This window comes from Onychomys torridus, chromosome 9, assembly GCF_903995425.1.
Source record: "Onychomys torridus chromosome 9, mOncTor1.1, whole genome shotgun sequence".
NCBI lineage: Eukaryota > Metazoa > Chordata > Mammalia > Rodentia > Cricetidae > Onychomys > Onychomys torridus.
The window spans coordinates 15267530-15291092 of record NC_050451.1 but is presented as its reverse complement, the minus strand read 5'-3'; the positions used below and the strand labels follow the sequence as shown (position 1 = coordinate 15291092).

Here is a 23563-nt window from a genome sequence, read left to right as displayed (position 1 = left end):
AAAGTGTCTTAATTAATTAATCTGCACATTTTGGCTTTTATTTAATATAGTATCTTAATTCATTGTAACAAACTACTATAAACAGAAACAAAAATACAAAACAAAAATAGCAGTATATCCCTCAGATTTCTAGACAATTGGAAGTTCAATATCAAAGTACAGCAGAAGTGTCTGGTGAGGGCTTGCTTCCTAGTGGGTAGTTAGCTCTCTACCTGCTTTGTCCTCACAAGGTGGAACAGTAAGGATGCTCCCTGGGGACATTATTTTTAATATTCCAGATTTTTCCTGGGGACATCACATTGGAGTTTGACATTTGTTTGTTACTAGTATATTTTAAGTTTAGTTTGGTTTGTACGGTGCTGATCAATACAATGATCAAAATCACCCTTAATGCTTCAGTCCCTTTTCTGTGTCACAGCCTCCTTAGTACCTTGTTGAAAAGGTATGACCTAAACTATACAAAATGTACATCAATTCTTCTTGTACCACAAGTGATTACAGATGGAAATAAATGCCACTTAGTCATGATCACAGAATTAGAAATGTTCTACTCACAGAAAACTCTTGAGAACATTTGAGGTTTGGAAGCTGATATGATAGGTTTGGCATTTGGTGCTAAGAAAGTAACTCTCATCAGTAGAACTGAGGCAGAGGAAAATAAGGTCCCAGCACAGTTAGAGAAGATTCTAAGGAGTTCTTGCAGAGAGCTAAATCAAGAAAATGTGATGTATGTTGTGGGCACCCATTTTCAGGTTCCTCGTGGCTTTATTCAGCAGGTCTGCATAGTGAGGATGATTAGGACCACAGGCCTGAGTGCACATGTCTGAGATGGTCTGCACTTGGCTGTGCTTGGGGACTCTAGGGCAAAGACAGGGCCCATTGATATAGGTTCCAGGCCCTCTGGAGGCTATCCTGTATTTTCTATCTGTTTATCTCCACAACCTAAATCCTTCTGTCTTATATTTCCTGCTGCTCGTACTCAAGAAAAATCTGGGAAGTTGTGGGGTTGGTGGGTAAACACCCTGCAGAGTGGTGCCATGAACAGGGACTAAAGAAAGAAAAAGAGACTGAAGACAAAAAAAGGGGGGACTAAAGTCAAAATAATATGGACTAAAGATAAAGGAAAATAATAATTTTATTACAGAATTTTTGGCGAAAGTGTGAATCAGCCCTGCCAGTGGAAAGTGGCATGCCAGTGTTTTATATGTGTGTGTGTGTGTGTGTGTGTGTGTGTGTGTGTGTGTGTGTGTGTAGAGAGAGAGAGAGAGAGAGGGGCAGGGGTTTTATCCTTGAGAGAAAAGGAAAACAGACCGGAAGCATGACTGATGCTGCAGTGAAAAATTCTCTTCTGTCAAAATTTTCTATCTTCTATCCCTTTTCTCAATTTCTATCTGTGAAAAATAAGTATAAGTTATAGTGTAGTAACATAATGTAGGAAAAACTTAGAAATGTAAGATCGTGTAGAAAAAAATTAAGATAACTAAAAGCAACTAGTGAGAAATACTTCAGTTTTCTAACTTTGGGGACTATGAACGCAAACTGGGGGGAAATCTGTCTTTGAGCTTTATGGGTAGTAAAAAGGCTCTTCTTTGAGCTTATCCACCAGGAAAAAAGTTTCCTCTGGAAGCTTTAGTCCTAGGAACAGCTGAAATGCTTAGTCCAAGTGGCAGGAGAAAGTGATTTCTCCCTGAGGCAAAAATAATGGTGTAAAAAGCCAAAAAGTTTAAAGTTCAGAGGTTTTGGGAAAAGATGGTCTCTCTCTTTTGAGGGAAAAAAATCTTTCTCTTAAACTAAAAAGCTTTTCTTGGAAATTTTGGGGAAAATCTCTCTAAAAAGTTTAATATTTCTCTTAAAAACATAAAAAGTAAAGCCTTTAACTTTCTCAGAAGGGAAAACTAAAGCCTTTAACTTTCTCAAGGACAAAAATTAGAATCACCTGAAGATATTAGTATGGAAATCACCTATGATTAGTTCTAAGGGAAAACAACAAACCTCTTTAAAACAGCAAAACCTCTCTAAGTTCTCTTTCAAACTTTAAAAATCCTCCCTGCGATGCAGGAGGCAGGGACAAGTTCCTAAAAACCTCTTCTAAGTTCTCTCTTCAAGCTAGTAAAAGACAGTGGGTCAGAGTACCCTGAAGGAAATGCTTGGGAAAGTAAGGTTCAAGAGCTATGGAGAGCCCAAAAAGGCAGGAAACTTTACCCAAGAAAAGCAAAAGAGCTCATCAGTTTTTCACAGCTCACTCCGAAAATGCTTGATGCCTCAGCTCAACTGTCACTGATAATGCTTGATGCCTCAGCTCAACTGTAACTGATGGGACAGTTGAGCTGAGGCATCAAGCATTTTCGGAGTGAGCTGTGAAAAGGTGTTCCTAATCTTCCGAAAGCAAAGATCCCCTGAAGCAAAGCAAACTCTGTTAGCATTGTATCCTCGATTCTGACCAAAGACACAGAGGCAAGTGGCCAGTCTCAGAATTGGAGTGCATTTCCGGGTTCCTGCAGTTGTAAACTTCCTGGAGCACAGAGCTGAGGCAGGAAGGTGCAGGACCCAGGGGAAGATTGCTAATGAACACACAAAGCTAAAGCTAGTGGGAACGGCACAATTGTCCACTTTCCTACAAGTCCTGGGTTGACAGGTCCACAGCTGCAAAAAGAAATCTGAGAAAAGCTTTCCTACCAGAGAAAGGATCTTCCCGGGAAAGCAGTGAAGCTGAACTGTGTCTGAAGCAGTTATGCTGCTGAGTCAGAACGCTGTCTGGGGATAGAGCCCAGCCAGGGCAGAACAGAACTATCCAGGAGTAAAGCTTTCTTTTCTGTCAGAGATAGAATCTCTTTGAGAAAAGCTTTGTTTCAACTGCCTCCTGGTGAGATGAGGGAGTGTAGCCCTAAGGGGTGATTGCCTCTGGCATAAGCTCTGTCCTTGAGCACCCAGACAAACAAACACAACCCACTGGGGGACTGGGCCAAGTGAAGGCCTGATTAGGCAAAACACCTGTCCTAATGGGAATTTAGAAATTGCAAAAACTCTCCCTTGCTAGATTTTCAGTCCGTACGCAGTACGCAAATCACACAGACCCCGAAAACAGAAACAGACAAAAGGCCCCTACCTTCAGTAGCAGGAAAAGCCACCACTTTAGTGTCAAACTGTTTCTTGGGCAGAGGGGGGGATAAACTGAGACCAAAACTGTCAGAGAGAAAGAGACTCTCTGAAGAAATGGAGAAGGGACAGATTCCTCCCCAGAAAATGCAAGACTTGAGAAAGCTGCTAGAGTTTGAGGTAGATTTGAAGGGGAAAAGCCCCTATCTCCAAAGGCAGCTAGCAGAGGTACAGAGCCACAGATAGATACCTGAAGCTCGGCCTGGGGGGAGGAGGGGAAACAAGCAAAACATGATAAAGATCTCTCAGTGGGAGAAAATGTCTCTGAAGAAGCTATTGAAAAGCTCTGTTGTAAGTGTTTTTGGTTTTCACTGAAAGTGTTTTTGTTTTTCACTGACTGGCTAAGGCAAACACAAGCTCCGAGGAAAGTTGCTATCAGAAACCTCAGTGGGTGCTAACAAGCCAGGTGCAGTTCTGATCCCAGGCCGGTGTCAAATGAAGGAGAGACACCTGTTAAAGCCAGCTGAGGAGAGAAAAGAAATCTCTCTGTGTTCCATAATTGAAAACTTAAAACTCTTGGTTCAAATCTCTTGTTGCAAAAGCAAAAACTTCCAAAGCAAGTCTGGTAAAAGAGAACTGAAGGGTTGACTCCCAGACCCAAAAAGAACTATTGGAAATGGAGTCATAAGCTAGCTCTTAACAGTGAGCCTATGAAGAGAAATGCATCCTGGGAAATGGAGTTTTTCAGCTAAAGATGGCAAAACTGTCCAAAAACTTTTCAGCTCAGAATGAAGTTTCTTCTCAAAGCAATGGTAAAAAGCTTAATCTTTTTTTTTTTTTTTCAAGACAGGGTTTCTCTGTGTATTTTTGGTGCCTGTCCTGGATCTTGCTTTGTAGACCAGGCTGGCCTCGAACTCACAAAAATCCGCCTGGCTCTGCCACCAGAGTGCTGAAGATTAAAGGTATGAGCTTTTGATTCTATTAAAAGGTCTTACTCTGCTGTAAAAAAAAAAGAAAAAAGAAAAAAGAAAAAATGAAAAATAAAACAAAACAACAACAACAAAAAATCCTTAATCTTACCTCTTGAGAACTCAGATCAGACAAAAAGCTACCTATAAGAGCAAATAAACCACTTTAAAATCTTTAAAACAAGGGAAAGCAGTTAATACACTGAATGTTGTCTTAGATATGAAGAAACTTATGTTGAAATTAAAAAAGTTATTTGCCTTTTGAACAAACTGCCTGCAATGAGTAACTACTTTGCAAATCTAATAAGGAGACAAGGAAACGGGCATTCAAAAAGAAATGACTGCTTTACAGATGGGAACAAACTTCAGAAAATCTAGCCATTTAAAAAAAATTGCTTCACCTGAAAATTCCTTATAAGAAATCAATGCTAAATATTACAGCTGCTAATAATATCAGGAGTTAAACCTAATGAAGTGGAAATACTAAATCCTGAAAGTGCTTTTTCTCAGAGTAAGCTAATGAAGGATATGTTTCATGAAGGAAGATCTATCTTCTTGATGCCTTTGAATATGAACAGTTTTGGTGAAAATACTGAAACTAACAACAATCAAGTCAAAATGTTTCAACAAATTCAAGATGCTGTTCCACAAAAGAAAGCTGCATGTTTTGTGGACTATATTAGAGCTTACTCCAATCTTCCTGGTTCTTTAGCTGAGGGGAATGCAATGGCTGATATGTTAACAAAGATAGTAGCATTATCCCAAGTGGAAATGGCTCAACAGTCACATGCTCTTCATCAAAACATCCAAAGCTTAAGAAAACAATTCAATCTTACTAAAGAAGCAGCTCATCAAATAATTAAACAATATGGGATATGTCCAAAATATTTTCCTGTCCCTCACTTAGGGGTAAACCCTCGAGGTCTTCTTCCTATTCTTCTATGGTAAATGGATGTTACTCATATTGCAGAATTTGGCAAATTCAAATATGTACATGTAACCATTGACACTTATTCAGGATTTCTAATGGCTTGTGCACCATCTGGGGAAGCTACAAAACATATAATTTGCACTACTTGAAGTGTTTTTCGTATATGGGTATACCCAAAATTATTAAAACTGATAATAGTTCTGAATATAGTAGCAAGACATTTCAACCATTTTGTACCCAATGGGAAATCATACATAAAACAGTTATTCCTCAAGGACAAAGTATTGTAGAAAGGTCTCATAGCAGTCTTAAAATACAACTTCAAAAAATAAAAATAAAAAAGGAAGAAATTTACCCTCAATCACCACATAATGCATTAAATCATGCTCTTTTTGTTCTGAACTTTTGAATATGGATGTCTGTGAGCAGTCTGCTACAGATAGATTTTTGACACTGTGGCATCCAAGCGACTTTTGCTCAAGTGACATGGAAAGATTCCTGCTCAGGATTATAAAAGGATCCTGATCCTGTGTTAATATGGGGTCGAGGACATGTTTGTGTTTTTTCACAAGAGGAGAATAAAGCTCGGTGGTTACCAGAATGTCTGGTAAGGAGTGTGGAACTAAGAAAGGTCAGCTCCAACAACATTCCTATAAGGGAACCAGAATGAAAGTGGCTTGATTAGTGTTTCTGAGGTTTTGTCACTGGTTAATGCAAACATTGAGGAAATAGAGCCGGGAGCTGTGCCACTTTCGGCTTTACTAGCTCCTTTAGAAAATACTTTATATCACTTAATAGCTGTGCAGTATTTTTGTGAAGAGCTTTACAGCAGCTAAATATGGTAATTTCACAGCGTGAAGTGAAGTTTTTTGGTAGAACAAACCAAAAGTACTGCTGTAATAGAAACATTTGTTTGATTTGAAGCACTTAGGGGAGCTATTATGAATTTGGGTGAAGGGACAGACTCTAGTTAAAAACCGTTTACCGCTGACAGTACATCTCTGCCAGTTCCAGGACCCAGAACCTCTGAGAGAACTCAGCAGCTTTGGGGTGTGGCTTCATCCAGATAATGTTACAGTTCCCTAGCAACAAGTACCACAACTCTATAACAACAACACTCACTAAATCCCAGTGTTGTTTAGCAAAGCAGACTATAAACTTTAAACTTTAGAAATATTTCCTGTCTAGTTAAGAGAATATTTCTTTCTTTTTTTTTTTGCTTTTTTAAGAGAATATTTCTAATAGAGATAGTGATAATAATTAAGAGTAAGAAGTAGAAAAAGATGAGCCAGGCGGTGGTGGCGCATGCCTTTAATCCTAGCACTCAGGAGGCAGAGGCAGGTAGATCTCTGTGAGTTCGAGGCCAGCCTGGTCTCCAAAGTGAGTTCCAGGAAAGGCACAAAGCTACACAGAGAAACCCTGTCTCAAAAAACCAAAAAAAAAAAAAAAAAGAATTAGGAAAAGATGAAAATAAGATAGGAGTTCATAGAATCATCTATTCTGTCTTGTTAGATCTCTGTTAAAAAATCTTTACGTGTTTGCTAAGTTAGATATATGCTAATGGTAGCCCTATATGTTTGTAAAATAGATCTATAGAGTTCCTTTAAGAATATAAGCTTGAAAGAAGTATCTAAGGTAGTCTTAAGACATGTAGTAATAAGCTTGTAAGAAGTAAAGATCTAGTTGTAAATGTAAGTTTAAATAAGAAATAAGAAGATGGAATTAATATAAGAAGTAATAAGAAATATATTTTCTAAAGTACTTCTATAGTTTCCTTAAGGAGTATAAATAAGTAGATGTTAATATGTTATATGTGAGTTTATGCTTAAGCACATGTTATATGTGAGTTTGTGAAAAATTATAAATGTTGATTGTGAATCTATGCTTAATGTATATGGTGAAAGAACCTGAGACACAGAAGGTAGTGTCCTGGTAGACTGCAAAGCAGGCAGCCTGAATGGTTTCAAAAGCTCCGGAAGCTGCTAAGAAGCTAAGAATGGCAGATGCCAGAACCAGCCCAAGGCACCTGCAGCTGAGATCCATGGAAAATCAATGTAACACGGAAAAACCTGAGCTAACATCAAAAACGGTGTGGTTTAGAATACTACTGTAATTAAAAAGATCTCTGTCCATGAGAACAAAAGTTACAAAGATGCTTGTTTGAACTAAATTGTTAACTGCAAAAAGTTTTCGTTGTAAAACATCTCTTTATATTTGGAAATGAAAGCCCGATACCAGAATTTTTTTTTTTTTTGAACTTTCTAAACTTAAAATAATGAGATAAAACTATAAAAAGTTTTTGTTTTGGATTTCTTTGTATTTGGAAGGCTCATACCAGAATTTATTATTTGAATTTTGGGACTTAAGAAATGAAACGAACAATAGTGATTTCATTGCAATGGGATAATCTTGAATTTACTTATCATAATGAACTGGGAACTGTTTTCTGGAGTTATTTGTGTTAAAAATGGAACTGTTTAAATGAAGAAATTTATTGCTTCTACCCAGAGTCAAGATGCAATTTTGTGTATACATATATGCTTTATTAACTGGTGATTCATTAATTGTATTATGGAATTGTTTATGTAAAAATGGAATCACTTATGGAACTGGTTTTATGTTACAAATGGAACTGTTTAAACAGAAAAGTTTGGGTTTTCCAACTAGGCTTGAGATTTTGCCTAAAGATTATAAAGAAAAGGTAAAGTTAATATCCCTTAGTCTATTTAACTTAAAAAAAGATTGTTGTTTGAGTGGATTGTAGTGGGTAGCCATCCATTCCAGCTTTGATCTGGAAGTTCCAACATCCACTGAGGCTTCGGTAATGGTCACGCCTACAAGGCGGGGCTGAGAGAGGATGCTGAAGACCTGGGATCCAGATGTGTGGGCTCTTTTTGGTTCCTGGACCCTGGACGCTGGAGGTAGACCAAGCAGAGGTCTTCAGAGAACACTGCCAGACTGCGCCATACCTTTGCCAGACCTTACAACCTACCTATCCCTTCATTTGTAAGTTACCCCACAAAATAAACCTCCCTTTTAATTATGTGGAGTGGCCTTAATAATTTCACCAATAGTGGATTAATATCATGTTTTGTTAGTAAGAAATGCAAATGGAGTATACTAAGAGACTACTTTTAAAGTGTAAAGAGTTTTATTAAGAAACTGCTTTTGGATGTTTTGCTAAAAGTTTTCAAAGTGTTAATGGGTAGATTGAGTCAATATGGGTTTGTAGGAATTGTATAAGTTTGTTTTTTTTCTAACCAGGTTCCAGATTTGGTTTTAAAAAATTATAAAGAAAAGGAGGAGTTATGAGTGAATTAAGGTTGAATATATGTTTGCAGAAATTATGTTTAACCTATTGATATTAATGCACCCTGGTTTTGTGGAGTTAAGGAAATATTTAAGTTTGATGTGAATACATGGAGGTTTTTCTATGTTCTGTTAGCAAGAAAATTCAAATGATTCTACTAAGAGTTAAAGTTGTAAGATTGAGAAAATTGTTAACTATACATTGCACTATATATGTTCATTCAAATGGATCTGTTAAGAGTTTGCTTTGAGTTGTAAGATTGGGAGAACTGTGACTATGTACAGCAATATTTATGTTAACCTGTTAATGGTAATGATGAAGCTAAGTGCTGTGGATATCGCTCTTTGTAAATAAAGTTCTGATTGGCCAGTGGCCAGGCAGGAAGTATAGGTGGGACAAGAGAGAAGAGAATTCTGGGAAGTAGAAGGTTGGAGAGAGACACCGCCAGCCGCCACCATGAAAAGCAACATGTAAAGACACTGGTAAGCCACAAGCCATGTGGCAAAGTATAGACTAACAGAAATGGGTTAATTTAAAAGAGAAGAAATAGATAACAAGCAGCCTGCCACGGCCATACAGTTTCTAAACAATGTAAGTCTCTGTGTGTTTTCTTGGTTGGGTCTGAGCGACTGTGGGACTGGCGGGTAAGAGAGATTTGTCCTGACTGGGCCAGACAGGAAAACTCTAACTACAGCTAAGGGATTATTTAAGTTTGCAATTGCATTAAGTTTTTGGTTTAGAAAGGGTTTGATGCAGCTAAAATGCAGCTAAAGACTCCTGTAGTCACCTTGGACTAATCCAAAAAAGAAATGCCATCTTTATCATCCTCCTCTCCCATACTGGGAGGTGTAACAGCTATGGAGATTGTTGTGGACTCTTAATAATGAGTTATTTTTTATATATTAAGAAGGGGGTCCTGTGGGAGCCCATTTTCAGGTTCCTTGTGGCTTTATTCAGCAGATCTGCATAGAGAGGATGATTAGGACCATGAGCCTGCATAGAGAGAATGATTAGGACCACAAGCCTGAGTGCAGGTGTCTGAGATGGTTTGCACTTGGCTGTGCTGGGGGTGGAGGTCTTTTGCTGTACCTCTTGATATCTCTATAAATACTTTGGGGCAGAGACAGTCAGGGTTCATTGGAATAGGTTCCAGGCCCTCTAGAGGCTATCCTGTATTTTCTATCTGTTTATCTCCACAATCTAAATCCTTCTATCTAATATTTTCTGCTGCTCACAATCAAGAAAACTCTAGGAAGTTGTGGGGTTGGTGGGTAAATGCCCTGCAGTATGTCACTTGGTTTTTGTCAGTCTGACATAAACCTAGACATATTTAAGAAAGAAACTTAACCGAGAAAATGCTTCCATAGGATTGGTTTGTAGGCAAGTATGTGGGGGTATTAGTTTGATTAATAACTGATGTGGGAAGGTCTAGTTTACTGTGGCCAGTGCCATACCTGGGCAGGTGGTCCTGTGGTTCTTCACAAAGTAGGCTGAACAAGCCATTAGGAGCAAGTCAGTAAGCAACATCCCTCTGTGTTCTCTGTTTCAACTCCTGTCTCCAGGATCCTGCTATGACTTTCTATGATAATAGACCATGATGTGGAAGTATAAGCCAAATTAACCCTTTCCTCCCCAAGCTGCCTATTGCCATGGTATTTTCTCACAGCAATAGAAACCCAAACTAAGACAAGTAGTTAACCTTGATTGTAACTTGGTTATATTAAAAATAATTAGATTAATAAAGTGCATTTCTGTACATGTCTTTTAGGATATTACCAGTATGGATTAAACTAAGTGGGTCAACCCATCCTGAATGTAGGCAGCAGCATCCTGTGAGCTGGGTGTTGAGATGCAAGAAAAGTGGTAATGCAAAATCAACAGGATTGTCAATCTCTCTCTGACTCCTAGGTGCTATATATGATCAACTCATCTCTTCTCATCTTTCCTCTATGATGGGTGGAATCTTTGAATCTGAGCTAACGGATATTTTTCCTCCCTTAAGTTGTTTCTGTTGACATTTGACATTAGTTGTGATAAAAAATGATTGATATAGGCAGCATCCATGTGATGGGGGGGGGTGTTTGATATCATGCAACTGGTACAATGACTACAATAGATCTGTGAGGGGAGTCACAGAGTTTATGAACTGTGAATACACTATAGATTTAGCTTCAACTCACCAGTTCCTGGACAGTTTGTCTTCCAAAGGAAATAACATCTTTGAAAAGAGAGAAATTGGAAAATTCCTTACAATGCCCACATGGCAAGTAGAGGCAAATATTGAGGATGCAACCAAATGTCCTTAACTCAAAGATTTTCTGAAGCTTCATAAATAGCAGGCTTCATATTAGTGGTATTGAACACAACTCTCCTGGTTCCCCAATCCTTCCAAATCAAACACCAGCTGTCTTTTAATATGACATCACTCTTTCATGAGGCTACATAGGCACAGAGTAAACTGGACTGGAGATGGAGGTAACAGATAAGGGCTCAACATCTGAATTTGTCAAAGAAAACTGGGAGAGTGACTGACAGCACCTGAGTTCCATTCTCCACAAAAGAAGTTTGAAAACATTTGTCATGGGATCACTTTAAAGTTATATTGAACCCTATAGGTAAGAGAACTTTGTAAATAAAGAAGTCATGAGTAAAAAAAAATCTCCACAAAGCATTTTAATGGCTTCTGTTTTTAATTTTATACACATGGACACCCTCAGTGGAAATATGAATATTTTCAGAAGATTAATTCCCCCTAATCTCTCTCTCTCTCTCTCTCTCTCTCTCTCTCTCTCTCTCTCTCTCTCTCTCTCGTGTGTGTGTGTGTGTGTGTGTGTGTGTGTGTGTGTTTACATGTACTTTCCCATGCAATCTCATGTAGAAATCAGAGACCATTATAGGACGATAATGATGTCCTTCTCAATCACTTCTCAATCTGATTTTTCTGAGACAGGGTCTCTTTCTGAGCCTTAACTTCTCTGTCTTGCCTAGGTTGACTACCCAATGAGGACCTAGGATGCCTCTGCTTTCCCAGTGCTTGGGCTCAAGGGCTGTGCTACTGCACCCACTTTTATTTGGTTTCTCCAGATCCAAACTCAGGTCCTTATGCTTGTGTAGTGAGTACTCTGTCCAATGATTTGACTCCTCACTCCAGAAATGAAATTGTAATGAATAATTTCATAAACAGTGTTGGGGGAGGAACTTTGACCTACGGGATCTATTAATTAGGCCTCTGACTATCCCTGCAATTTAAATCTCTCTCTCTCCCTCTCCCTCTCCCTCTCCCTCTCTCTCTCTCTCTCTCTCTCTCTCTCTCTCTCTCTCTCTTTCTCTCTCTCTCTCTCTGTGTGCGTGTGTGTGTGTAAGTGTTGAACAGAGCCAAGCTATGGAAAGTGTCATAGCTTGACAAAACCTGATTTGACTGCTTCATAAAAGCAGTTTTCACAGTTAACCCTGCTGATCTGTTTATAAACTCAAAATAGGCTAAACACACACAGTTGTCCTCATTAATTTTTGATAAGCAACAAGACTCACAAATATTTTACTTCTAAGCATATGTTATCTGTCCTTGGCTTCAGTAGCATTCATATGCTTTGACATATGATGTACCATATTGTACCAGATGTACGAAACTCAAATCTGAGACAATGGCTAATGTGCATGGGAGCTTTTGCAGGCTGTCTGGCTTTCTTATATTCAGTGTTTTTTGAATAAGGCAGAAGTGATGCTTATATGCATAAACCTTAAAAGCATCTAATTCTATGAATGCATATATTATCCTTATCACTCTTAAAACCACAAGAGAAAATTAATTTCTTTATAGTCTAATTTGAGTGTGTGAAATTGCTCTTTCCCTTACAAAGACTGTCATCATCTAATCCTGTAGCAACTTGACATATGCAGCACTCTCTTGGAAATAGAATGACCAAGGTCATTCATTAGCTTTACAAAATCTATACAAATTACTTATTTTATAAAACATGATTTTTCTTTGTTTTATTGATTTATTAGTATATGAACCAGCTAGTTTTCTTATGGTATTTTTTTTTTTATGTGCTCAGTTTTGTTTGACACCCACATACATCCTCTCCCCATCTCTTGGGCTCTCATTACTGCTATCCTTTGCCATCTGAAGTATTCCCCCTCATATCACATATATTTTACTAGCCTCCCCAGCCTTCTAATTTAAGGCTATTCCAGGGGCCCATTGCTAGTTTTGTGGCCTCTACAAAGACTCACATCACCATGAATATACACTTCACTTCATGTAACATTTTCCAGTTCTATTCATTTTCTGGTAAATGTCATAATTTCATTTTTCCATATAGCTAACAAAAGTTATATTTTATATACAGAACACATTGTTCTAATTGTCTCTTGATGGACACCTAGTGTAATTCAACTGTCTTGCTGTTGTGGATTGAAAAGCAGTAAACACATATTGCATGTGCAAGTATTTCTATCATAGGACATAGACTCTTGGAGTACAAGTCCATGAGTGTTATAGTCTTCACATTGGTTTCCATAGTGGCTGTACTAGTTTATGCTCCTATAAACAGTGAATAAGTATTTCTCATTTCCCCATATCTGTGTTGTCATTTACAGTCTTTTTTTTTTTTTTAATAATAGTCATTTTGACTGGGGTGAGGTAAAAATCTCAAGGTAGTTTTAATTTGCATTTCTCTTATAGATAAGGATTTCTAACATCTTTAAAAGTGTTTACAGCCATTTGGATTTCTTCTTTTAATAACTCTCTGTTCAGTACATTACCCTATTCTTTTACTTGGGTTTTTACTTATTTAGATTTTTTGAGTTCTTTGCATAGTCTAAGTGTTAAACCTTTTTTGGATGTATAGCTGTCAAGGACTTCTGTTCTGTAGGCCACCTCTTAGCTTAACTGGCTCTTTATTTTGCTCCACAGAAGACTTAATTTTGTGAGGAGGTCACATTTGTCAATGTTGGTCTCAGTTTTCAGTAACTATGGTCAAGTTCTTAAATTCTTTACATAGGCTTATATCTTGAAATATTTTTTCATATATTTTCTTCCAATTGATTTCAGAATTTCAGGTCTTATGTTGAGGTGTTTGACCCATTTAAAGCATTTTTTTTTTAAATGCAGGATGAGGTACAATAATCTAGGTTCATTCATTTATGTGGACATCCGGTTGTCTAAAAATTATCTGTCCTTTCCTCAGTGTGTGATTTTGGCATCTTTGTCTAAATGAGATGACTGTAGTTGTGGTGCTTTCTATTGAGATTTCTCCCTCTCCTCTCCTGCTCTGCTTTTTTACCAGTGCCATGCTGTTTTGTTTTTGGTGTTTTACCATGGTACTGTACCATAACTTGAAATCAGACGTGACACCTCCTGTATTGTGTGTGTGTGTGTGTGTGTGTGTGTGTGTGTGTGTGTGTGTGTGGGGGGGTAGGATTTATTTGTCTATCCAAGATCTTTTGTGATTATAGATGAGTCTTAAGATTAATGTGTCTATTTATTTGAAGAATGTTATTAGAATTTTGATCAGAATTGTAGTCAATCTATGTATTGCTTCTGGTAGGATGATCATGTTCACAACACTGGTTCTTCAAATCCATGGGCACGGGGATATTTCCATCTTCTAGTATCTTCTTCAACTTTTTTATTGTGTGTTTTCAAGTTTTCTCTGTAGTGGCCTTTCACTTTCTCAGTTAGATTTATTCCAAAGGTGTTTTTGAAATAATTGTGAGTGTCATTGTGCTGAAAGAGTTTATTATCACTTCTAAGAATTTTATGATTGAGTCACTAGGGCCTCATGTATATAGAATCATACCAACTTCAAGGTAAAGATACATTGACTTATTTCTTTCCTTTTTGCATCTCTTTTATTTACTTCCCTTGGATTACTGATTTAACCAGGACTTCCAGTTCCATATTAAATAAAGATGGAGAAAATGGGTACTCTTGTCTTATTTTTTATTTCAGTGTGGTTCTTTTGAGTTTTTCCCCCATTCAGCATAATGTGAGCTATCAGATTGTCATGAATAGCTTTTATAACCCTGAGATATTTTATTTCTGCTCCACGTTTTTTTCAAAGCTTTTATCAAGAAGGAAAATTGGATTATTTTTTTAAAGCTTTTATTTTTATCTGATGAGATGATCTTGTGATTTCTGACCTTGAGTCTGATTTTGTTTTCTATTAATGGCACCAAAATAGCCATATAGTGACCTAGGAGGGGGGACAGGGAGAATTTGTACATAGAACAGGCTACTATTAAATCTAAACACAGAGTTCTATTCAGTGAAAACTAATGGATCCTGACATCAGTCATTGCTAGACAGGGAACCCTAGAACACTTGAAAATTGCTGACTACTTGGCTTGGGGAGTAGAAAGACCTTCCCTACATGTCATTTGCAGACAGGATGGGTGCACTGAGCATGAGCCTCAAGGGTATTGGGAATAGGTTATTGTGTAGCTAGTACTTTTTGGGATAGCTTTTGGGGTGGGATGCTTTTCTGATTTACCATTAGCTAGGGATCTACTCCTAAGGATTGTCAACTACAGATAAAAGACATGAAAATTTCTAGGCAGCTAATGAAGAGCCATGCTATCCTTATCCAGAGTAAATAGGAATGAGACAAGGCTGGCCTTAGGCAAAGCAGAACAAGAATTGATAACAAGGAATAGATGAGACAAAGAGGCAATATAGCATATGTTGCAGTAATTCAAATGTGTGGCAGTTAATGTTGGAAAATAAGGAAATACTGGAATGTAAGGAACAAATGAAATTAAATAAAAACCTTCCCTCTTCATGAGAGAGGTGGCTATGGTAACTGACTTCTATTATACACCATAGGTTCGATCCACTTTTATTTACTTCCCTCTTAAAAAAACAAACAAACAAAAAGAAAAACTGAGCACTTGCTGCCTATCAGGAACTGCCCTTTGCCCAAATCACTTCTTGATTTGCTTGCTAATTTTAAGTTGTTATTTTTGTGGCTATTCAAGATGATAAGGAATAGAGCTTGAAGAGGTGGAGAGCCTCAACAAGGGCTTTGGAAAAAACTACTATTTTAAACTATGCCTAATACTGAAGCTGACCAATAGGTTTAACATCCTACTGACACAAATGTTATGCCTAAATATTTCTTTGCTTTAGTATGCTTATTAATTAAAAATGAATTTACCTGGGCAAGCTAAATGAGGAAGAAGTGTTCCTTGCTCTTTCCATGTCTGTCTAAATGCTTTGTCATCCTGGAAAGATCAAGCACAGGACCCTAATCATGCTAGGCAAATAGTCGACCACTGTACTATATCTGCATCCCCACTCCTTGGGATCTTACCAACAAGAAAAATAAAGCTGAATTGAAGGAGAGGGGACTGGTGGTGACATCAGAGCCACATGTCCTTCTTTTAGCCCATCTGTCTTTCAAGTAATTTATTTATCCCTACCGAAAAGGCTTACTGGTTTCCACTCATTTTATTAAGAAGCTACATAGTCCTCTAGAATTCCATGGTTGAAGCATATTCCTTCTCCCCTCAAATGCTAATCATCCTACCCCTGTTCATTATTAAGAGGGTATATAGATACAACTCTAGAGTGCCCTGGAATTTGAGGTATTCATTTTATTTCATGTAATACTCCTGTGTGCATAATAACTTTGATTACTTTTCTCCTATTGTCAACTATTTTTATGTATTAAACAACTTAAACATTTTAGAAGTATATGGAGTATAAACTTAACAACGTTATTTAACACACACACACACACACACACACACACACACACACACACACACACTACTGAGACCTCCACTTCCAGCTAATTCTCACACTTTTCCTGTGGGTAGCTGCTACTAACAATTTAGAGGGCAGCTCTCCATCTTGGGGAAAGCCTTATTCCTTTGAGAAGTACTCTCCTTTGGATTCCTTGTACTACTGAAATTATGCCATTCTGTCTTCTGATCACCTTTGATGTGAGTAGAAGCATGGGCAAGAGATTAGGAGATAAACGACAACAACCCCCAAATTCCTTATAGAATCAGATAAAAAATCATTTAAAAATGATATTTCTATTTTTTTTTCTTACAAAGTTAAGGGAACTACCTGACAACCAAATGCTCCTTGCTCATTTGTTTACTTCATTAGCTATTTAAGAGTCTAAACAATTCAAAACCCTGAAGAGGTCCATAGTCCAGGGTAGGGGGCAAGCATAGGAAAAATTAGGTAAAATAAGTCAAAGACATACATGGGATCCTGTTTAAACCAGATAAATACATTGTCCCCACTATTTACTGTTGCACAACAAACTAACCCCCAAGCTAACATGTATCAACCAGTGTCTTCTAGGGTCTCCCAATTCTACCAGACCCTAGATGGCAGGTTTTGAGTGTTACCCTCTCTATTCAGGGACAGTTGATAATAGCTGATGTGGTGTCCAGTGGTTTGGACGTTGTTTCTCTTCACAAGGGTTTGTGTGCCAAAAACTTGAGCCCTACATGGCAATATTAAGGGGTAGTGAGATCTTTGAGACATAGTTCTTCCTTATGGGATACTGCAGCTGTTATCCTTGGAATAGATTAAGGTATCTGTCATGGACCCTGGAGTTAGTTATTGTGAGAACAATTTGGACACTAAGAACAAGATCAGTTTTCACTGGTCCCTGCCTTTCCAACTCTCCATTCAAACTTTTAATTTTGATACACACCTTTCTTTCATGTGACAGTCAGGGAAACTGTAATCATGCTTTTTTATATTTTCAGTACTTAAGACAACAAGGTAAGTAAGTTTTCTTTCTTTATAAAGACTCAACCTTGGATATTCCATCAGTCATGAAAAATAGGCTAATGAAGGCAGTTATCTAGAGATTCAACTAGACTAAGTATAATGGATTCATCATGTCAGAAACTTAAGTGTCTTTCTTTATTCAGCTCCATCCACTAAAGAAACCTGGACTTTCTCATTGCTGGTTAAAGCTTCATGGCTGATATCTTCTCAGGTCTGCTTTTCCTATTTTGACTGTAGGATATTTGTGGCTGACAAGTTCCCCATCTGCTATGACAAATTTTTAAGGTGGTACCTTTCATAGTTTTATGAATAATTTATCACTGGCTTTGTTGTTGGAGCTAGAAAGGTAATGGTGTCTATGGGGACAGGTCATGTCCTAGCCTTATAAAATGTAAAGTAACTTATGTCCAGAAGTAGCCTGATCCTAATACTATTAAATCCTTAAATGATCTTAAATTTGTCTGTTTCACCACGAGATTGCAACTGGAACTTATTAGGTACCTATCTCATTATTTGATGTATCAACACCCAATGATATGTTAATTTGCAATGGGGACTCAATTTAGGAAAGCCAGAGGGAAATTATGAAAATTTATGACCAAAATCAGAACATTCAATATTATACTCCACATTTTCAAAAGACCACACACACACATCACACCCTAACTGTAACAGCTGCCAGAGCTTAGCAGGCTCTCAGATCTTAGTACAACTGACTCCATGATGAAAGTACCATTCAGGCCTTGGAACCCAGCACATAGGCAGCAACACCAACTAAAACTAGAACAAACCTAATCCATCAAAGTCCATAGTTCTGGGAGAGTTCCTAAAAGTATTAACCTTGATTTTTTTTTGGCTGTAATACCATTTCTGGCCAACCATTCTTACTAAATGAGGTGTATCAACACAGTATGTGGTTTCATGCTTAAAACCTCAACCCAAGAAAGGCTCAGGACTGCACTTGGGTCCTGAACACTCAGTGTAGTCATGGGGCAGCTAATGAGGTTTGCTATTGGTTTGAACCCATGTCTGGGTGGTTTTCTCTGGTGGCTACCTCACAACAACAAAAAATGTACCTAAAGAAACAAATATGTTTTAAAAATTATTTATTCTCATTTATGTGTGCCTGTTTGCCACATAGCTACAAGTGCCTGCACAGGCCACCAGATGGTGTTGGATCCTATCCTGGGAACTGAATTCCAGTTCTCTGGAAGGGTAGCAAGTACACTGAGCCATCTCTTCAATCCCATGATTGCCCTTTTTTTTTTTTTTACTATCTGCTGTGGATATCGCTCTGTGTAAATAAAGTTCTGATTGGCCAGTGGCCAGGGAGGAAGTATAGGCGGGACAAGAGAGAAGAGAATTCTGGGAAGTAGAAGACTGGAGAGAGACACCACCAGCCGCCACCATGAAAAGCAACATGTAAAGACACTGGTAAGCCACAAGCCATGTGGCAAACTATAGACTAACAGAAATGGGTTAATTTAAGATAGAAAAGGTAGATAACAAGAAGCCTGCCACGGCCATTCAGTTTGTAAACAATTTAAGTTTCTGTGTGCTTTCTTGGTTGAGTCTGAGCGACTATGGGACTGGCGGGTAAGAGAGATTTGTCCTGACTGGGCCAGGCAGGAAAACTCCAACTACAAATGGCATCCAACGTGTTGGCAAGACTTTCCACCTAAAACCTGAACAAAAGATTCTAAGATGGAGCTAAAAACAGCTTCCTAGTTGTCTCTCTGAAGTTAGCGGCAGCCTGCCAGTTTGAGCTACTATGGCGGGTTCCTGGCGGGTTCGTCTGACCTGCAGTGTGGCGGGAATGAGGAATCAAGCAGCACTTTACTCTGCTGTGTGGTGGATTTAGCCTTTGCTAGTTAAAAAAAAAAAAAAAAAGTTTCTGGGCTATGCACTACTTTGATAGAACTGCTTCTGATAGTTGATGGTACACATGGCTCCAGACCCAGAGCTGGTGGTAAACTGTACCACCGCCATGTTGGGAAGCTGAGGTGGGCGGAGCCAGCAGCCACAGTGGTGTTTCAGTCTTACAAAGATGGATATTACACAGAGAATTTGGTTTATGTTGTCTTTGGGATTTTTAATTGCAAAAAAAGATTTGATTGTAAAAGCTGTTGAGTTAAAAAAATATATAAATTTTAAAGGTACCTTGACTTCAAAATTTGGATATAAGGATATGTTGCTTTGGAAAAGAGTCTCTGCTTTTGTTTCCACAGAAAACCAGAGGCTGTGGATTTGTTCCAGATTAAGATACATCAGGTTGCATCAGCCAAGACCACCTGAAAGGTCTCCAATGACACAATGGCCCAGATGATTCGACATCCAGAATGGTTTCAAGGCAACTGGCTCAGAGGTTCACCCTAATGGACTACTCTATAATCCTAAAATTTTCTTTGTATCCCCATAAGATACAGCGCCCCCCTCCAGCAGGAAGTAGTAAGACAAACTATGCCCACATTCCCAAAATTATCAAGCTGGCTTTGGAGATGGAATTGGCTCACTCCTTCTCTAAACCCAGACCTATTGCTAAAAGAAAAGGTTAAGAGATTCTTGTGTCCCAAATCAGAAGAGCCCTCTGGTGTGGGACAGAGAAAAACCAATATTTTTCTTTAAAGCAGGTTGATTATAAATGCGATCTCTTTCTAAAGAATAAAAGGGGATATGATATAGATATAATAGGATGAAAGGGTAGATTAAGGAAGGAACTTACTTCTAAAGAGCAACAATTTGTTTAAAATGTTTTACATTGCTATAGATTTTAGTCTATTGATACAAACTTAAAGTTAATTTTGTTACACTGTGTGTATATTTCTAATCGTGTTTAAGGTATTATGTTTGTATAGCTCATTTTAAATTGAAATGGATAATTAAAAATAGATTAATAATTAGTCATCTATGATAATCATACTCGTAGCCATGTTAGTTAAGTCTTCTAGATATACATAGACATATTTCAGATAGATAGGTAATCTTCAAATACTTCAAAGACCTACAGAATATGGCATTTAAAATACTTTTAAAATTTAGACTTTCTGGACAGTGAGACATGTCTGCTCCTGACAGCACCAATTTACTTCAGAGAGGAGGATGGGCATTGAAGACACTTCATATCTTATCTTCACCTTGACATAAATAGCCATTTGGGCAAGAAACTGTTCTTGCCTGGACTGCTTGATCAACTGGACATGCAGGACCCATAGAAAGGTGACCACTGAACTTGGCTTGACAAAATGGTCCTTCAGGTTCCTGCTTCGCAGAGGAAACTGCCAGACATTCTACAGGACACTGAGTGAATTGACCGAGTGACTCTAGCCCTGTGGGCTGAAGACAAATGCCCCAACTTTACAAAGGAACATTAGGTGACTGTCCAGGCTGCCAGCTGTTTCTGTCTACTCTTGCAAGGCTCCTGAAAAATACTTACATCCTTCTCCTGGTTCTCAGGTAATATTATATCCTTCTGAGGTCTTTGATGTGGTTGAAGACTAGATAGTTATAATTTCCTCAGTTATGATACAAGATAAGTTAGATATAAAACTTTATATAAGATAGATAGGATATCTTCTTTAATATTTTAACTATAATTCTTGCTTGATAATTGTTTTGTTATATGTAATTGTACTATGTAAAAGTTAAAACCTTCCTTAAAAAAAAAAAGAAAAGGGGAAGTGCTGTGGATATCGCTCTGTGTAAATAAAGTTTTGATTGGCCAGTGGCCAGGCAGGAAGTATAGGTGGGACAAGAGAGAAGAGAATTCTGGGAAGTAGAAGGCTGGGGAGAGACACTGCCAGCCGCCGCCATGAAAAGCAACATGAAAAGACACTGGTAAGCCACAAGCCATGTGGCAAAGTATAGACTAACAGAAATGGGTTAATTTAAGATAGAAAAAGTAGATAACAAGAAGCCTGCCACGGCCATTCAGTTTGTAAACAATTTAAGTTTCTGTGTGCTTTCTTGGTTGAGTCTGAGCGACTATGGGACTGGCGGGTAAGAGAGATTTGTCCTGACTGGGCCAGGCAGGAAAACTCCAACTACAACTATCTCTCAACTAATTTATAACTTTTGTTTGGGCACATCTTACAGTTGCTAAAAATTAAATTTATTGAGGAGCACAAATGACCCTTTAGTTAGACAGAGAGGCAAATCAGGCTTGTGGATGTCAGTCAGGAGGAGGACAACTGACAGGTCACTTTGAGGAAGCTCAGAGCTCAGCAGTTGTCTGCCCTCACAACTGCCTACAGCACAGTTCTGTGGTTTTGCTAATAACTTTTCCTGCTCACCAAGTCTGATAGGAGGCAGCCTAAAGCTTTCCCAGAATATTCCAGAACATACAGGTGAGCCTGAATTTGGAGACCTGGGGGCACAGCCTCCAGAGCTTTCACAAGGGGACCTGTGATATTTGCTTTTTTTTTTTTTTTTTTACTGTCCCTTTGTCCCCTGATGTGATGCAAGGGATATGCTGCAGAGAGCAGGAATATGGCTTCTGGATATACCAATTATGAACAAAATTTAAATGGTTGAAGGTAACCATAGGGCTTGTGAGGTAAATACTTCTCTTTTTCTCCTACTTTGTAATATGGTTTGTGGTACAAAATGAAACAAGCTGATCAAAAATCTTTCTGACTCCCCACAGAAAGTCCTGGGATAGAGGGGGCAGTGCATGAATTCTGTGGCAGGTGCTGTTTGAAAAGACCTTATAAATTGTTGCTTCACAGTGAGCTCATGTTCCTTACCCCTTCAGAAGGGGGCTATGCAAAATGTATTGCTTCACCATGCACCCTCAAATGGCCTCTCTCAGGAGTTCTTTGATTTGCTGGCTATTGAATCTCTCATGGTGAGCTGAAAGGCTGAGTTTCATCCAGAATAACCAAGAAAGCCCAGGAACCAAACTGGCTCACAATGACACTGACAATGAAGAAGAAAATAGATTTCTTTGTCATTTTTCCCCTTTCCTCCAATTTTTGTTCCAACTGGATGAATTCAAAGACCAAGTTATAAAGAAAAATAGTACTTTCTTTAGGTTTGGAAGTTCTGTGGGATATAAGAGGAAGAGGTATTCCTTGGTCCTCACAATTGGAGTTCCTTGGTGCTCCTGGTGAGAAAGCAGTCTGTCTTTCTGAGGAGTCACCTTATGGGCAGTGCATCCAACAGGATGGACAAAAGATCAATTGAAAAGATGTGATTAACTTGAATGCAGCTTCGTTATGTTTAAGCAGTGCTTGACATATTATTGATAGCGCTTCTCACAACCAGCATGGATGCCAATATGTTAGTAAAGTAGTAATTCTATCAAAACAAAAACTAGAGTTGCTTGTGGAGTGGTCAGACGGAGACTCCTCTCAGCATTTTTCCCTCCTGCCTAAGGATCTCCTGTGGAGAGCTGCAACAATGCCCAAAAGAAAGGCTGCAGGTGATGCCAGTCAGGAGCCAAAGAGAAGATCATTCCAACTGTCTGCTCTGCCTGTGGCCTTTACACCACCAGAGTTGAAACCTAAAAGAGCATCGACTCTGAGGAAAGTGAAGACCACAAATATTGTTGTGGAAGAAAACAAAGATGCAGGTAACATAGCAATTCCTGAACCCAAGCCAGAAGATGTTAAAGAAGAGTACAACATGGAAAATGCCGAAAATGGAGACACTAAAATGATTGAGGCACCCATTCCTAAAACAGAAGCTGAGGAAGTAAAGGAACAGATGAATGAAGACACTGAAGAAGATGGAGGAGAAAGGAAAGAAGCAGAGGCAGCAGAAGGAAAGGAGGAGGAGGAGCTAGAGGAAAATGTCCAAAATATTCAGAAAGATGAAACTGGAAAAGAGGACAAAGATGATGGTGAGGAGGTGAAAGATGGAGAAAGGGAAGAAGTCCTGGAAGAGAAAACTGATGCAGCAGAAAATGAGGCTGCAAAGGACAAAGATGCTCAAGAGAAAGGAGACGATAAGGAAGAAGATGACAAAGAGGAAGGGAATGGGAACAAGGAAGAGGAGGAAGAAGTCAAAGAACAGGAGGAGGAAGAAGAAGAGGAAGGTGGAAAATTGAAGAAGGAGGAGGAGGAGAAGGAGGAGGAGGAGAAGAAGAAGAAGAAGAAGAAGAAGAAGAAGAAGAAGAAGAAGAAGAAGAAGAAGAAGAAACTAAGGAAGATGAGAAGGAAGGCCAGAGTGAGGAAGAGAGCAAGGAGAAAGAAAGAGAAGAAAAAGAGGTTGCAGGGGAAGGAAATGATGAAAACAAGGTGGAGGCTGAAAAAGAAGCTGAAAACCAAGATTTTCAACAAGATGAAGAAGAAGAGGGGTCTCTGTGCATTGTCTAAAATTGCCCTATGATATCATCATTCAGTAACATGTACTTTCCTGTTGTAATGTTAATAGAGATAAATATTTTTATCAGATATTTTATAAACTGGTTTTCTTTAGCATCATTCAATCTTTGAACATCATCATACATGTTATTAGTTGCAAAATACCTAATATGACACCTTTATACACTTGTGATT

General features: G+C 38.4%; 1 protein-coding gene across 1 annotated transcript; it reads left to right on the top strand.

Moving 5' to 3' along the window:
* Positions 1 to 22417: 22417 nt before the first annotated feature.
* On the top strand, positions 22418 to 23245 carry LOC118590882 (high mobility group nucleosome-binding domain-containing protein 5-like; the record flags this gene model as incomplete). Its single annotated transcript, XM_036198663.1, is given in 2 exon segments — positions 22418 to 23142; positions 23145 to 23245. Coding segments are annotated over 2 exon segments (780 nt in total), but the record flags the coding sequence as incomplete, so codon positions are not given.
* Between the last annotated feature and the right edge of the window lie 318 nt (positions 23246 to 23563).